Source organism: Suricata suricatta, chromosome 13, assembly GCF_006229205.1.
Source record: "Suricata suricatta isolate VVHF042 chromosome 13, meerkat_22Aug2017_6uvM2_HiC, whole genome shotgun sequence".
In the NCBI taxonomy this organism is placed as follows: domain Eukaryota; kingdom Metazoa; phylum Chordata; class Mammalia; order Carnivora; family Herpestidae; genus Suricata; species Suricata suricatta.
In genome coordinates this window covers 9295540-9312245 of record NC_043712.1, presented here as the reverse complement: position 1 = coordinate 9312245, position 16706 = coordinate 9295540, and the positions used below count along the sequence as shown (strand labels likewise).

General features: G+C 44.3%; 1 protein-coding gene across 9 annotated transcripts in view; it reads right to left on the bottom strand.

Annotated features, from left to right (window-relative positions):
* MAPKAP1 (MAPK associated protein 1) overlaps nt 1-16706 on the bottom strand; it is a 240090-nt gene that overhangs the window by 57788 nt on the left and 165596 nt on the right. For 7 of the 9 annotated variants that reach the window (XM_029919360.1, XM_029919359.1, XM_029919363.1 and 4 more), the window contains one exon: nt 3132-3239. The exons of the other annotated variants lie outside the window; for them this stretch is intronic. In XM_029919360.1, coding sequence (XP_029775220.1) covers nt 3132-3239 — 108 coding nt within the window. The remainder of the gene's footprint in view (nt 1-3131; nt 3240-16706) is intronic. 9 annotated transcript variants of the gene reach the window in all.

The window sequence follows — 16706 nt, the reverse complement described above, 5'->3', positions numbered from 1 at the left end:
GGGAGAGGCAGAGCGAGAAGGAGACACAGAATCCGAAGCAGCCTCCAGGCTCAGAGCTGTCAGTACAGAGGCCGATGTGAGGCTTGATCCCATGAACCATGAGGTCATGACCTGAGCGGAAGTTGACGCTCAACTGACTGAGCTGCCTAGGTGCGCTGATGATTGTTCTTTTAATCTGCTAATGTGGCAAATTATCCTGACTGGGTTTTTCTAATGTTAAACTGACCTTGACTCTTTGAATAAACCCAACTTGGGAATGATATATTATTCTCTTAATATAATACTGAATTCAGGTTAATATTTTGTTTAGGTTATTTGCAGCTATTTAAATTTTCTGTGTTGTATGGTCTTTATTTGGGTCTGGTAACAAGACTGAGACAGTTTCTTAAAATGAATCAGAGAGCGTCACTTTTTCTTTTCTTTGGAATAGGTGATGTAAGGCTGGAGTTATTTCTTCCTGAAGTGTTTGGCAGAACCTGCTAGTGAAATTATCTAGGCTTGAGGTTTCTTTATGGAAAGATTTTTAATCGTGAGCTCAATTTTCAAAACAGTTATGGGAATATTTAAATTTTCTATTTCTTCTGTCAATTTTGGTAAGTTGTCTTTCATTTTTAGGGGGGTGGGGCTTTGTCCTTTTCATCTACATTTTCACAATTTTTGGTATGGAGGATTTCAAAATAATTTTTTATTTAATAACTTCAGGATCTATAGTCATTAAACAAATAATTAAAGTATACCTCGTTTTTATTTTTATTACCATTTGCTTCTGTTATTTCTCATCTTTGATCCATTTTATCAGAGGTTTAGTAGTTTATTAGTGTTTTCTAAGAACTTTGGTTTTGATGTCCCTAAATATTCTTTTCATTAATTTCTGCTCTTTATTGCTTCTTTCCTTTTATTTTCTTTATGTTTCTTTATTTGGTTTCCTTTCTAATTTCTTGAGCTGAATGCTTAGCTTATTAGTTTTTGACCTTTCTTCTTTTGTAATATATGAATTTGAAGGTTGCAAAATTTCCTTTAAATATTGTAGTCCTCAAATTCAGATGATGTCAGGATAAAATTGTTCCTAGGCATTGATCTCCCTTCTTTTGGTTCAATCTTCTTCCAGATACAGACCATTAATTATTTTATTTCTTGTGTTTTCTGATGATTTTAGGGTGATGGCTTATGTATTTTTATCAGGTTTTAAAAAATCAGCTTTTTAAGTTAACTTCAGTGGGAGAATTTGTTCAAATTACTTAGTCTGCCTTTACCAAAAGGTGATGATGCCCTGCACAGCTTTCCAATATAGAGATATACCTTAAGTTATCTGACTACTTGTCTAGTGTTAGACGTCATAGATACCTAACAACTATCATTACACATAAATATTTTTTGCATTTTAGATTTTCTCTCCTTAAGATAGATTTCCAAAAGCAGAAATGCAGGGTGGGGTGCCTGGGTGGTTCAGTTGGTTGAACATCTGACCTTGGCTCAGATCGTGATCTCAAAATTCGTGAGTTCTGGCCCTGCATCAGGCTCTGTGCTCACAGCTCGGAGCCTGGAGCCTGCTGTGGATTCTGTGTCTCCCTTTCTCTCTGCCTCTCCCCTGTTTGCGCTCTCTCAAAAATAAATAAACACTAAAAAACAATTAAAAAGGCAAAAAGAAAAAAAAACCTTACAAAGAAACGCCAAGGAAAACATTTTTAGGTCTCTTGATACTTTTAGTTACATTAACTTACCCTGGTCACTGGTATTTGAATATGCCTATTTCTCCCCAGGAATAAAGACTCTTTTTGAAATACCTGGCTTATTTAATTGGTGAAAAGAGTTACACTGTTGCTTTAGAATGTTTCCATCTTAGATTACTGATAGGGAAAAACGTTTTTTGTTTACTACTTATTTGAATTTTTGGAGCATTTGGGGATCCAATTACTTTTTATTTCTTTGTATATTTATATAAGAGACTTAAAACTGGCTGCAGAACACCAGGTACCAACCTTCTGCCTTTGAGAATTGGTTGCTAAGTGCGAGATCCCGTTTCATCATTCTGGGGAAATCTGTGCGTGCCTCTGCCACGGCCCCAGGCAGGGAGGAGCAGGCTGGTCTTGCTTAGAGGGCCGGTGGCATGACTGAAAACTGACATTCATTCGTTCGTTCATTCATTGATTCATTCTTTCTCTACTAAGTTCCTACAATACTGGCCTACAGTGGATGATGAACAAATATTTACTGAAATAATGAGGAAGCACCTGGTGTGAGTCAAGGACACACTCACAGACAATCTAGTAGGGGAGACAATCAAATAATCATGAAGAAAAATATATAATTATAAACAGAAATATATATGTAATGAAGAAAATGTAGTATGTTCTGCAACAGAGCCTAAGAGGGCAGCCAAATGAGGAATGGGTTAGGTTTAGGGGACAGGGGACAGGGAGATCACAGGTGGCCTCTGTGAAGACGTGACATTTGGATGGAGACAAAGGGTGAGAAACAGCTGACTGGAGTGGGGGAAAGTGAGTTCCTCACAGAAGAAACAGCTTCCGTAAATGCCCCAAAGCGGAGAACTGGCTGCCATGATCTCAGTTTTCATGTCACCTGCCCCTAAGTCAGTGGGAGTATAGAGGAGGGGGTGGCAAAGATTCACAACTTGAAAACTAAAGAAAAAAAAAAAAAAACAACGAAAGAACTTAACCGAAGTTTCAGAAGGGTTTACAGCACGGCTCTGGGACCCACTGCACTGCCTCCTGCTGAGAAGTCCGCAAACAGAATTCTCTGAGACCGGAAGTCTCAACAGCGATCCTGACAGGCCCAGTTGTTTCATGTACAAAACAGCCTTTCCTTAGAAAAGGCCTCATGTTTATTTCTAAGCTGTTTCCAGGGCTGCTCCTGACTTAGGAAGATGTAGTTTAACAGAAAAATATTAATCATAGAATGCAAAACAGGATGCAGACTTTTTACCAAACTGCAGAAAATCAATCATTTCACTTTGGGACACACTTTTGGCACGGAGGCTGAGATCTGCCTTGGAAGACAAAGTCACTTCAAAGCGGCCGAGGGAAGCCAGACCAGTGCGTGTTCCCAAGCACAGGACTCCTAGGCATGTCTGCAACGGACAAAGCGGGCGTGGAGCGAGGAGGCCAACGTACTGTTCTCGCGGACCAGGCAGAACTCCCATGCGCTCTGGCTCTCCAAAGTGCTCTCCAGGTCCACGGCGACATTGGGCTCGCTCTGCTTCTCCAGGCGGTACTGAGGGCCTGGAAGATCAAAGGGGCAGGAGGAGGGGAGGAAGTCTGAAACAGTGAATTTAACATTGAAAAAAAATACCACATACCGGCAAAAAGCCGATTAAGCATCAGGAAGATGCTGAAGTCTATCGGTGGGCTCTAGCTATCCAAGGAGGAAGAGTGTGGGGATTTTTCCCCCACAAGGTTTCGCACACTAGTCTGTTCTATTATCAGCTCCGATTTTGCTCGGCTCCCCCAAAAGAGGTGAGCGGTAGATGGCTTTTGAGCCAGACCAACCTGGAATCCCAACAGGGCTACCTGGTTTCTCAGGGAGGCACGGGACCTACCCCAGTGGAGCCTCTGTTTCCTAATGCGTAATGGGGGAATGCTTATACCTGAAAGATTGCTGTAAAGATTACAGATGATGCAGGAAAAATACTTAGTAATACACCTGCCTCATAGGAAGTACTCCTACAGAAGTACTTATTAATAATCGTTATATAATAATGCATAATCAGTTATAAGTAGGGATAAAGTACGTGTAGAATTCTAATAAGATGACAGCCCAAAAATTCAAAAAAAGTTTAAAAAGCAGGTGAGGTTAAAAAAAAAAATCTCTGACTTCAGGGTTACAGTGATAGACAGTGGCTGCTGATTCATGTTTTTTGTTGAAACATTCATGAAAACACAAAGACACAGGTTCAATAATATGGAAAACCAGGAATACTAGCCAGCCTATGTCACACGGGGGGCTCTGGCAGATCCTAATAAAACACTGGGACATTTGATACATTTATTCATGTATTTCTTTGTGAAGCCAAATGACAATCTTGTTCTCAGATAACACCTAACGGGTCCAATGATCAGATTCAAAAGACTACTCCTGTTGTTAATGGTTATTGAAAAGATTAGAGGCCTAAGAAGCTGTCTTATTATTTTGACTCTGAAAGGCATGTTTGGTCAGACAGGAGAGGTGGGAGAGATCTGAGGCAAGCCTCAGAGGCCTTCCAGGGCTCCCAGGCAGAACACGTATTTTTAGAGATGTTCTGCAGCCGTTGTCGACTTGCTGTTATTCGCATCCAGCACTGCTCCCTCAGCAGGCGGAGACCTTTCACTCACTGCCTCCATCATTCTTGTCCCCTGTGTTCTGTGTTCAATGAGAGCACTGTAGTTTCAGGGTATAGTCCCTCTTCTAACTGGGGTTTCATTAGCAGTTCTCAGAGTTATTACAGGTGTTCAGTCCTTCTTACACTACAGATAGCTCTTAAACTTTTACTAAGTAAATAGTGCTCATTAACACTTACACAACTGTTTATGCAAATACATGCTCAGAAGCCTACACGATTCCTATAAACTCTAAGAGGCTATATTCAGGTCAAGAGGGTATTGCATTTCAATATTATATACCAGTTAAATTTTCATTTCAAAAAGATTTAGCAAATAAAAGGTATGGAGATACAGGTAATTCCTAGTCTCCACTAGTCATTGCCACTGACATCTGTCAGCTACAGGCATGTCTCTTGCTGATTCCTGATGCCTCCACACAGTCACTGGTGGAAGTGATCACAGAAAAATCGGGCCCGGCCGAACTTTCAGAAAACTTAGTTGGTGAGAAGATTCCTATCCACCCTCTCCTCTCCCCTCCCTAACATCTACCTTCCGTAGCTGTGGGCCCCTTAGAGGGAAGGGAGCCACTGCTGAACCAGACAGCCGCTTTCTAAGACGCTGGCCTGTTCAACAGTCTCGAGCTGCCTCACCCCCCAGTCCCTCCCAGCAACACAGTGCAAGACACTGACACCACCTCTATGGACTTACAGTGAAATCAGGTACAGAGTTAAGCTATAATACTTCATCTTTTTATGACAGCCCAAATTTGGGAACACACTAGATATAACAACAGGGGATGATTAAACCAAATATTGTGAAATACCATAAAGATATTAAAAGTGATGTTTCAAAAATACTTGATTTTATAAAACATGTTACAATATGCCTTTAAAAAAAAATGGCAGATTAGAACACAATATTTGCAGGATAACTACAACTGTGAAAAAGTATATGTAAAGTCACAGGGGAAAAAAAGACTGCAAAGTTATTTCAAAAATGTGAATAGTGCTAGGGCGCCTGGGTGGCTCAGTCAGTTAAGCTTCTGACTTTGGTTCAGGTCATGATCTCAAGGTTCATGAGTTCGAGTCCTGCGTTGGGCTCTATGCTGACAGCTTGTAGCCGGGAGCCTGTTTCAGATTTGATGTATCCCTCTCTCTCTCTCTGCCCCTCCCCCATCATGCTCTGTCTCTGTCTCTCAAAAATAAACACTGAAAGAGGTGAATAGCACTTGTACTGGATAGTGGGATAATGAGTGTTTCTATTTTTCCTTAGTGTTTTTCTGTATTTTTCACACTTCCTATGATAAATAAAAGCTACTTTTATAATTTAAGATACATCACATGTACTTATAAGTCTTCTGATTTCTTATGACATCGTTTTTCTGAGGATACCATAATCACCACACATTGTGGCATCTCTAATGGGTCTTTCACATGTGATAATTTAATCAAAGCCAGGCATTTGTCCGTTTACATGGATCGCTATTTTCATCTTAAGTAACCCTGTAACCAAGGCTTGCTTAGTCTTAGCGTGCAGGGGGCTGGGCTTCTGGAGCCGTCCGCTGACAGCTGGGTTGTAAAGGAGCTGCCCCTTTCCCGATCGCTGGGAGGCCCGGCCTGGCTGCATCAGGGTTATTTCAGGATGGTCTCCTTTGTACTCTTTTCCTTTCAGTCTCTGCAGCTGTCTGGGAAACATGATGAGGGAAACTGGGCGGGGGGTGGGGGGGGCAGGGGGAATAGGAAAGGTTCCTTGTCCCTAAACACCAGCCCCTGCACGACTCCCAAAGTCATAACTGTTGTCACTCAACATGTACTCTCATTTCTTAGGTCTGGCAGATATTTCTATTAAAATAGTTTGTTTTGTGAAAGTAGCTTTAGGACTTTCTCCTTGAAGCTTAATATGATGATGGCTTCACTTACTGAGTGGCAGTTATATGCCAAGCACTCTACACATGTGACCTTAGTGTGTGCTCACAGCAGCTCCAAGAGGCAGATAACATCCCCATTTGACAGATTGGGACCCTGAAGGTTGGCAGGGCGAAGCAACTTGTCCAAGATCCCAAAGGTAGGAAGTAGGACAAGGGAAATAAACCCAAGGGTCTTAAGCTCTAGCGCCTGTGTGTTTTGAACCTTTCTTCCTCTAGCAAACTATAAATTACTGGCCAATTATAGAGAGGCCATAGTTTATACCAGAAGTATAGATTTTTGTAGATTTGTAGTTTCATTTGGGTTCTGAATCACTTAACTTGTGGTTTTCTATAAATTCAAAATGAAAATGATCTGAAATAATTTATTTTAATGAAATTCATACATACTAAATATCCTGTCCAATCGCTGTATCCTGGGTCCTTACAAAGACAGGATAACTTTATTTTTCCATCCATACAGGAAGACTCTCCCCCTCTATCTTTCCTTAAGAATATACCTATGTGTGCCCAGTTTTGTCATTGACTGAAATTCTGAGTGTCATCTTCTGCCCTGGGTACTCCCTCTGCTCTTCCATAAAAGCTTAGACCAACTTGGAAACCCATTTATGAACTTAGAAAAGACTGATGGGTCTTGACTTTAGGGAAGACAGGGTGGTTAAGCTCTAGATGAGACTTGGGATCAAAACCCAAATGGAAAACTGCCTCTTGCAAATATCAACTTCCCTCCTAATTCTTGCCCAAACAGTGGAAAAGACCTTTCACACGGAAAGACTGTCATATACATTTTCCCCTGAATAAGGCCAGAGAGATAACTTCAAGCTGTACGTGTAATGTGGGGCAGGGTTATGTATGAGAAGCAACATAAGCTGGTGGCGAAGGGCATGGGCTTGGGGCCAGACTGGTCGAGTCCTGGCTGAAGAGCTTAGCTGTATGACTCTGGGGCAATTCAACCTCTCTCCGTTTCCTCATCTGTAAAATGGGAAGAGAATACCTCATGGGTCTGAGGATTTAATGAGTTAATAATTGTGAAGCAGAACAGTGCTATTTAGCGCCAACTGTCATCCACAACCTTATCACAGGACTGTAACAAAACTAAGAGATCATAACATTAACAGGGCCTACTATGTGCCAGGTACCCTACCAGGCTTTTTATACAGATCACCTGATTTGTCACCCTAGGATGTGAAGAATATGAATTCTGTTTTATTAGGGGAAGGAACTGGGGCTTACAAAGGCTAAACAATTGGAAGTGGTGGGATCAGGATTCGTAGCCTGGGCTGCCCTCGCCTGTACTCTGCAGTACCACCTCCCTCATCACCAGTTCTTAATAAAAGTCTGGTGATGATCATCAAGATTATAACAACCCAGACCGAACAGATCTATCAACTTGTAGTTTCTATCAAATGCTTAATTTTCAGGCAGCTTATGTGGGAGCAAAGAAAAAACAGCAGCCAAAACCATTTTTAAAAAGACAAGCTGTGAGGTCAGTTTCTATTTATACATTTTTGCTAGGGAAATGATTTTATAAAATATAAAAGTCTCTTTCACACTGAACAGGACATAGCTCTCCAGGCAACATCCACCTCTGAAAAGAGGCTTTAAAATGTCACAGCTGGGGGCGCCTGGGTGGCTCAGTTGGTTAAGCCGCCGACTTCGGCTAAGGTCAGATCTCACGTTCATGGGTTCAAGCCCCGCGTGAAGCTCTGTGCTGACGGCTAGCTCAGAGCCTGGAGCCTGCTTCCGGTTCTGTGTCTCCTTCTCTCTCTGCCCCTCCCCGTCTCATGCTCTGATTCTCTGTATCAAAAATAAATAAAACATTAAAAAAATTAAAAAAATAAAATAAAATGTCACAGCTGCTCATGCAGCCACATGCCCTGTACCTCACAGTGGATGTGGACACAAAAGGAAGGTTCCGCAGAGCAGTTACTGGGCAGCGACAAGGAAGCCTGCTCGGGCATTCCGATGATGTATTTACTGCAGTAACACCATGTCACTGGACAGTCTAGGAACAAAATACTGCTCCGGGCACATTGGGAGGGTTCCAAGTTACAATACCCAGGCAGGACTTTTACGGGATTTTGTAAACCTGAGGCAAACATCTCAGCACATTAAGTTTCAGAGAAAATCTGTAGTATCTGTTGGATGGTGGACACATACGTGGTCAGTCCAGCTTCCTCTAGCCCTTCAATCCTTGGCTGAAACATAAAAGGCTTTATTCCTCAACATTCCTCAACAGCCGAGAGCCAGCTGAGAGCTGAAATGAAGTGAGAAGCAAGCTCAGAAGCCTCAGGAAAGAGACCAAGGCCTCAACCATTCTGCATCTTATTTCTAAAGATGTTGGGGAGAAACTTCCTGCAGACCTCTCAGGAAAAGCTGCGCTTTGTTGGAGCACCTGGCTTGCTCTTTTGCATCTGTAGACAGTTTAACATAAATCTTGTCACTAACTGATAGCTTCCCTTTCTCCTTTGCCTGTTAGGAAGCTCAGCATTAAAAATGTGACCCAACTGTGCTGATTGGGCACACATTTCTGGGACAATGAACCCTCTGGATTTTTATTTTCCTTTTCCTTTCATGTAGTTGTTCAATACATGTATCTTTATCCTATTATAAGGATGTATATAATCCAAATGCTCTTTGGATTCAAGTGAGAGAGAAATGAATGCACCCATTGTTATTACTGCTGAGCATCAGAACAAGTTTGAGGGTCTGAAGAAACCTGTCTGGAGAAAAATGAGGAAGTCAAAGACGGAATACTTCCATGCGTGTGCCCTGATGTCAATTATTTTCCATTCACCAGCCTAAAGAGCTGCTTTAATCTAAAAGAGCTTGTGGTAGCCAGAAAAGGCTTAAGTATGAGCCAGTAAGAGGGAACGCTGGCTTCTGAACAGAAAGCTCTGGTGCCTGCACCTTCTCAGGGAGTAACAGGGCCAGATATGTATCCTGGGAAGTTCCTTGATCTCTGTGTATTTTCTCATCTGTAAAATGAGGAGAGCAGGACTTCCCCCAGAAGCCTGCTGTGAGGATTAGATGAGACAATCCTGGACTCCTCAGCACAGTGCTCAGTGCTGGCGGCTGTTCCTGCTACTACAGGCTGGAACAGAGACCACCGCGGTGAGGTGCGAGTAGACGCCCTAGGCCAAGAGTCCCAACAGGCTAACAGCCCCATTAAGGGAAGAATGCTGGCGGCAGAGCAGATGTCCTATTTTTTCTCACGTGTGTGTCCAAGGCAGGGGTGCGGGTGGGAGAGGGCGCGTATCTGTTTCAACAGCTTGCTTTTAAGCTACAAGATTAGAGACTTGTTCAGCAGCCAGGATTCCTGAGGTTCCCTAGGCTTAGGTTCTACAAAAAATAGTCTAAAAATGATGAGTAAAGGTCACCGAGCCAAGCATGGCAGCACAGATATCAAAGGACAGCGATGTTACGACGCAATCCACACGTCCGTCTCACAAGCATGTTCTGAGCACCCGCAATGTCCCAGCCACAGAGGTGGACAGTTAGCGATGCCTGCCTTTGAGCGGGCTGGGGGAGGGGCAAGACCCAGGAGTGGCCGTTATCCCAAGAGCCCAGCCGCGCTCCTCCTCAGGCGGGGACTGGCAAGGTGCTGTGGAAGCACAGAAGAGGGAAACCGTGAACTTCCTCTTCCCCAAGATGGAGACATCCGAGTAGAGTCTTGAAGGAGGACTCAGGGCCAGGTGAACGAGGGGAAACCGTGCATTTCTACAGACGGAACACCATGTCCAAAAGCAAGGAGGTACTCAAGAGCCCACACGGCCTCAGGGAAATTCAGTGTGGAAAAGGCCCAGGCTCTGTGCTGGGGTGTGAGGGGCAGCAGCTGGCACGCTTGGTAGAGACTGTTGGTCAAGGTTTGGACTCTGTTATAAGCAACAGATGCTCCCAGAGCAGGGAAGTGACATAATCAGCTTTACACTGTGGTTAAGATTCTTCTGGTGACACTGTGGGTAACGGCTGGAAGAGACTGGTGGCAGGGAGGCCCATCCGAGGCACACTGTGCCAAGCTCGCCTGCTCCATGGCAGGGGCTGGCCGAATCCCGAGTTCCTCCCTGAGCCAACGCCACCGCTGACAAGCTGACGCTGTCATATCAGAGCCCAGACCCAACATCAGCTATTCTAAAATATCTGCGTTTAGTGTCAGTGCCATCACTTATAACTCTTCCTCTAGGGGAGACTATAATCATTTTCTGCTTGATCTTAATGTAAGCACTGAATTATATTCAAGTGATAGCCACTGTAGCTTATACCCCCTCTGAGGCTCAGACTGGATAATTTGGAATTTAAATAATAAAAAAGGAACAAGCTGACATGACAATAAGGTCACACTTTAGCCTCTTCTGAGCCAATACACAATTTGCTCTCAGTGAAACAGCCGAATATAATCAAATTAAATACAATTCCTATTACAAAAGAAGAAAGACCAAGGCTATTCCAATAAACCAATTCTCCTGCCTAGTTAAACTGCAAAACCTTCAGGAAAGGTTTTGAAAGCATGACCCATCAGTTCTAATTTTTAAAACTTATCCTTTCAGTCAAGACTAGAAAAAGGCCCATTCCAACTTTTATCTTTACTACAAAGTGCTGTTATCTTGGCCTGATGTCAGGAGCTCTATCTCTCTTTCTGCTGACAAGCAGAGACGAGAAAGATAAGATTGGAAACGAATCTCACTTCTCTGAGTAAATAAATAATCAATACTCATCTAAATGTAAATGAGAAGGGAGCCCCCTCTGATAACAGCACTCTTATCAGAGAGCCAATTTTCTTCAGACATTTGGCCTCAACCAAATCACCATCATTCAGCCCCAGCCTAATGGCAAAAAATCGTAACTAAATTGAACCGATCACCAGAGATCAACTAAGTTCGGCCCTGGCCACTTCAGGTTCAAATGTTTGGGAATGCAATTTTGCCCCCATTAACTTTCAATAGCAATGAAGAACAGACTGGTCAAGGGGCCAGTCTGTGCAATAAACAAACCCCAGAAAGGGGGCCGGCCAGCAGATGAGGAGGAGTGGGCTTAAGTGTTTAAACTAGGCCATAACTTGGCAAACACCTAAACTGTGCAGGGAAGGTCGCTCCTGCAGGGTAGGTAGAGGGTACTCTTTCCTATCACCACAGGCTTGGCTGAAATTGAGGGGACATTTAACATGCCTGATGATGATGGTTAAGGTTTATTAAAACAGATGTAAATAAAGAAAAAAAAGAGATATTAAAAAGCTACAGTACTTAAAAATAACCTAACGTTCAAATGATCAATTTCCTCCAAGTAATTTGTATCAGACTTACATCTGACCCAGCCGTGCGGCACTGACCTGATTTTACTGAAATAAGACGCCGTCTACAAGACAAATCACTTTAAAACCACTGCACTGGGGTTTCCATTTCTTTGCTGCAAGACTCAATTCACTGCTGATGAGAGTATTGGGGAAATTATGACCATTATTGATAGGACAGCAAAACCACTTTTACACAGTAGTCTTCAAGTTGACAGAAAGCTTGTACTGGACCATTAATGAAGGTGTCAGCTAGAATCAGAAATTAAAGACAAAGGCTGGAAAGGCCTAATTTTTAGAGCATGCTAAGGACAACAGACAACCAGAAAAAGCAGACCTTCGTTCTCTGAAGCGCCACAGGGCCTAAACAAGGAGCAGCTGAGGAGCAGGCTGCTTTCCGTGCAACTAGGAAAGGAAATGCCTCTTTTTTTTTTTTTGGCCTGGCCGTGGGGTTCTTAGAGCGTAGTTTCTCAACACTATCTGCTCCAGAATCTTTGTTAGCTAAAGGAGGCCAGGACTGTGTAAGACAGAACTACTTTTGAGGAGTTTTGACCAGTTTTACCATCTCTGCTCCTGCTGAGTACCTAATCCTTAGCAGGTGGACATGTGGCGGTTAGACAATGGTTTTGGAGTCAGATAGGCCATGATTAAAGTGGCGGTTTTTACATCAGCTGATCTAAACCTTTGTAGAGTAACTGCGAAGACCATGTAACACGGTGCCTGCGACAACGTAATAAGCACTCAATAAATGGCGGTGGTTGTGCTGCTACGCAAATTTCACAAAATCATCAATTTACCCTTTTTTAATACAACAGTGAGCGACACCGAGGACTCCTGGCCCTTAGCAAAGCGCTTTACATGCATTTGCCCTCTGAATCCTAAAACTCTGTGAGGGAGGCCCCATTATCATCCTCATTTTACAGAGGAGAGAAAAAACGTGGAGCAGTTAAGTCAGGTGCCCACAGTGTGGCCAGGGCAAGACCCTGGAGCCCGTGCTCTTAACCACACTGCCACGCTGTATTCCAGAAAGAGCGTACTAGAATCTTCTTGATTTGGGGACTGAAAAAAAGACTTGTAAGGTGGAGGGGGTTTTTGGCTCAGAAAGGAGTGAAGCTCTTGGGAGGGGAACTAGGTGGGAAGAGAGAGAGTAGCTGGGTCTCACGGGGTCAGAACCGGGGGCTCCCCCAGCCCACACAGCCGGCATCTACCCGACGAGCACTAGAGCGAGCACCAGCTGCTGGCCCTGACTTTTTCAGAGTGGAGGGGACCTTTTTCTAAGTTAAATGATTTACAGAGTTACTGCCTCAATCCACAGTTCTGAAAGTATGATTTCTTTAGGGTTTAACTATACCCATTTCTAGTCTTGTTACAACTTTTTTATTGCGATAGAAAACATTTACTGGAAATATGTTACTGCTATTACCAGGTCATAAAATAAAAAGAAAAATAGTTTATGTATTGCCATCATTTCTAATCATCAATCAGAAAGTGCCAAGAGGAGGAAAGGAAAGGGCGTACAGCCGAGATTTCCTTCTCTGTGTAGGAGAAAATGCAGGAGCATCATAATTCTTTAGAACAAATTTCTTCTTGAATACCCAGCCTCACAGATGGGCTCCCGGGAGGAGTAGGGAGGCACACCTTTTGGCATCTCCCCTCCTCTCTGCAGCCCTGCCCGAATCAGAGCTCTTTCACTGCACCTTCCTTGGGGCCGTGCTTCTCTCGGCGTGTCGAGCCTGCTGGATTAGACGCATTTCTGCCCATTTGTCACTGTTTGCCCCCCACTCCTGCAAATCTTTGAAGATGAGGGTGAAGGGGCTTTTTAATAAAACCAACTCTATTCCCAGAGCTCCAGCACAGCAACAGGCTCTCTGGAGGTGCTCAATAATCTTTGTTCAATAGAATGACTTCAACAAGGTGGCGTTTAAAATTGAACAACCTTGACTCTTGACCCAACAAAGGAATCTATCCTGAGGAGCATTACTCCAAGTACACAATGATGTATGTTCAAAGACGTTCACTGCAGCACTGTTGTAAAATCAAAAATTGCACACGGTCTAAATATTCTCCAGCAGGAAATGATTAAATGAATTACAGTATATCTGTACACTGGGATGTTATGTACCTGGGGAAAAAATAAACTAAGTTAATAAGACATGGGAAGATTTCCATGATACATTATTAAATTTAAAAAAGACAGAGAATGTACAGAGTACGCCCCATATTAATAAAATAAAACTCCAGCTATATATATAAGTGCATTTGTATGTGTGCGTGAATGCGTATTTGTTGAAAATACACATACACCCACACACAATCCGGAAGGATATCAGTCAAACTGTTTGTTCTCACAGGCACTCAGTTAACCAGAATCACCTTTGTGTATAAGAGGGGGTAGTGGCAAAGACAAAGGCTTTTTGCTTTTTTACCTTATGGCTTTCTATCTTGTTTGGATTGGTATCATGTCTGTCATTAAAAACCCAATCTAAAAAAATGAGGTTAAATAACCTTAGAGGTGATTCCAGCTAGCTCACCATGAAATGTGGCCCCTGGAGCCTCCTTTCACCATCTCTGGCTCCTCACAGATTATGGGGGCTCGGTGGCTGCTGGGGAGACACGTAAGTAGCTGAGGGGCCAGGAACTAAAATGGCACAGAGCCTTTCCAAGGGTTCCCATGGTCCAGAGTCAAGCCACGGGGTTGGGGGCTGGGGCACAGAGCCTTCCAGAGATGCCCAGAGGAGCTGGGCAGGAAAGGTGAAAAGGACTGGAATACGTGAGTCCAGGCTGTTCACAGAGAGAGGCCACGACTGCAGACCAAGGGTCAGACTGCCCACGTGCCTCTCTATCACCATAGTCTAGACAACTATGCCTGTCCTGTCTGCCTCCTGGATTCTAGATGGTCTGTGGGAAGCAAGCAACTCCCTACTGTCTCTGTCTGGCCTAGTCAACCTTCCTCTCAGACAGTCCTGGTGCCTCCACTCAGGCTTTGAAACAAGAGGCGGTGTGATAGGAGTCCATCCCTGCAGTGTGGGAGGGTAGGGAGAAGGTCTGGATCTGATCCCTGCCCTCAACTCAATATTGTGTGTGTACATGTGTTATAGCGGGTGCCCGCAACCCCTGCTGACCCCATTATCAGCCAGAGTGCTTGGGTTCGAATTCCCAGTCCCACCACTTACTGGCTGTGTGACCCTGGGCAAGTTACTTCACCTTTCTAGGACTTGCTTTCCCACCTGTGAAAGAGGGATGATAACAGTATCTCCCTCTGAGAGCTGTTCCTAGGACTCCAGAGATCACAGGTCTGGGTTTCTGCTTCTGCTTCCCAGGCTTCACTGGGCGGGGAGTGGGGTATGCTTCTTCAGCAGAGGCTGGGACCTCCAGAGTCCGCCACACTGATCCCCTCTCCCTCTCCCTCTCCCCTACCATCTAATGACACAGTAATCCGGAAACATTCCCCAAACCACACCAGTCCAACCCTCCGTGCCCTGCTCATCACAGTCCCTCTGTCTGAAGTCATCTTCCTGTTTCTTCATGTCTCTGGTACTCACTCCCTCCTACTCAAGTCCAAACGGCTTAAGTGCCACTGCCTCTGGACTGCTCTGTGCGACCCACGCGACACAGACCTCGGGCTGGGCCTGGCTCTGGTACTAGCTGTATGCAACCCGAGGCTGGAGGGTACACTTCAGTACCTCTGCCTTCCTGGGACAGCCACAGCAAAAGGTGTATTTCAGTGTGTATTTTGGTGACTAAGTGGGAACTCAGCCTGCTGACTACCTTCCTCCAAAGCAGACTTGAAGTTCCATCTCCAACTGACTCCATGTGTCTCCATGCTTTGAGAATCACAATAAAGCCCCAACTCTGGGTTGGGGTTGGCTGGGTTTCCTGGGGATGGATGGGGCTGGTGTAGATCGGTGCTGCTTTGGGCGCCGGCTGGAGAATGGAAGACCACCACGGTCAGGGGGCGATCCTGCCTCCCCATCAGCTCAGTTCCCTCAGCCAGGCCTCTCTTCTCTCCCAAAGGAACCTGTCCCACCGGGCTTCCCACCAGAGTTTTCTGAGCTACAACACACAGGCCCGGGAATCCACTCAGCGTCAGAACAAGAAGAGTTAAAGGCATGGACAACCCAAAACCTGGCGAAGGCTAGGAGCCACTGGACAGGAGCTCTTACACAGCACCCCAGGCAGGGAGAGTGCTGAAGGGGCAGAGGAATGCCCACAGTCTATCCCGTTCCTGTCCAGCTGGCCTGAATGCACTTCCCTTTGGAGAAAGGAGGCCTGATATCACCTTTAAAAGAGAAACATTTTTTTCCCTCCTTTAAATCCAGATACAACTTGTTAGAGAGGATGGAAACCTTTAACACTGTCCCTTAGCATCCAATTTTTCAATCTAATCTGTTTCTCTTAACCTGAGTCACTCTGACATTACCAAATTTTACGTACAGTTATCTGCTACTCTGTAAAGAAATACAGATGGTTTTGTGGAAATAAACAGTCATTTATTTTAAACAATTGTAAAATAGTTTATGGAAACCAGTGGGGTAATGCATTCAAATAAATGCCAAAACTGGTTGATGGGGAGCCAGGGTGCTAAATCACGCTGCTGAGGAATTCAGCTGTGGGGAACAGATAGTAAATCCAGAGTGACAGAATTTCCCGTGATGGCAAAGGTTTCTGACATCCAGTCCAGTACTCAAAAACCACAGCAGTTCAAACCCATTTTCCTTAACACAGCCTTGACAGCCAGCAAAATTAGTGAATTTAGTCACAAACACCTAAGGACAAAAACAAAAGAAACAAACACAAAGGAGACTTCATTTGTCTGTAGCCTTTTCTGAGCTATATAAAAGTGGTGACTCCAACCAAAGTCAATGGGGAGCAGGCTTAGGGCCAACTGGTTTCAATCATCAGACTGTTATGATACAGTGGAATCTGAAAACTTCTATTCAAATCTGCTATGGCAGAGACTGCCTTGGGTGGACCACTCCTCTCTGAGCCTCAGTCTCTTCCCCTGAAAGTGGAGGTCATAGTTGTACGTTCTTGACAGGCTACTGAGCGGATTTCATGAGGCACCAGGAGTGACAGCTGGGGGCCAGTGACCCTGGTTGAAGGTGTTCTAACCCTGGTTGGGACAAAAGGCTGCAGGGCCTCTTAGGGACATCCACCGACTCTCCAAGGAAGTGCTGCT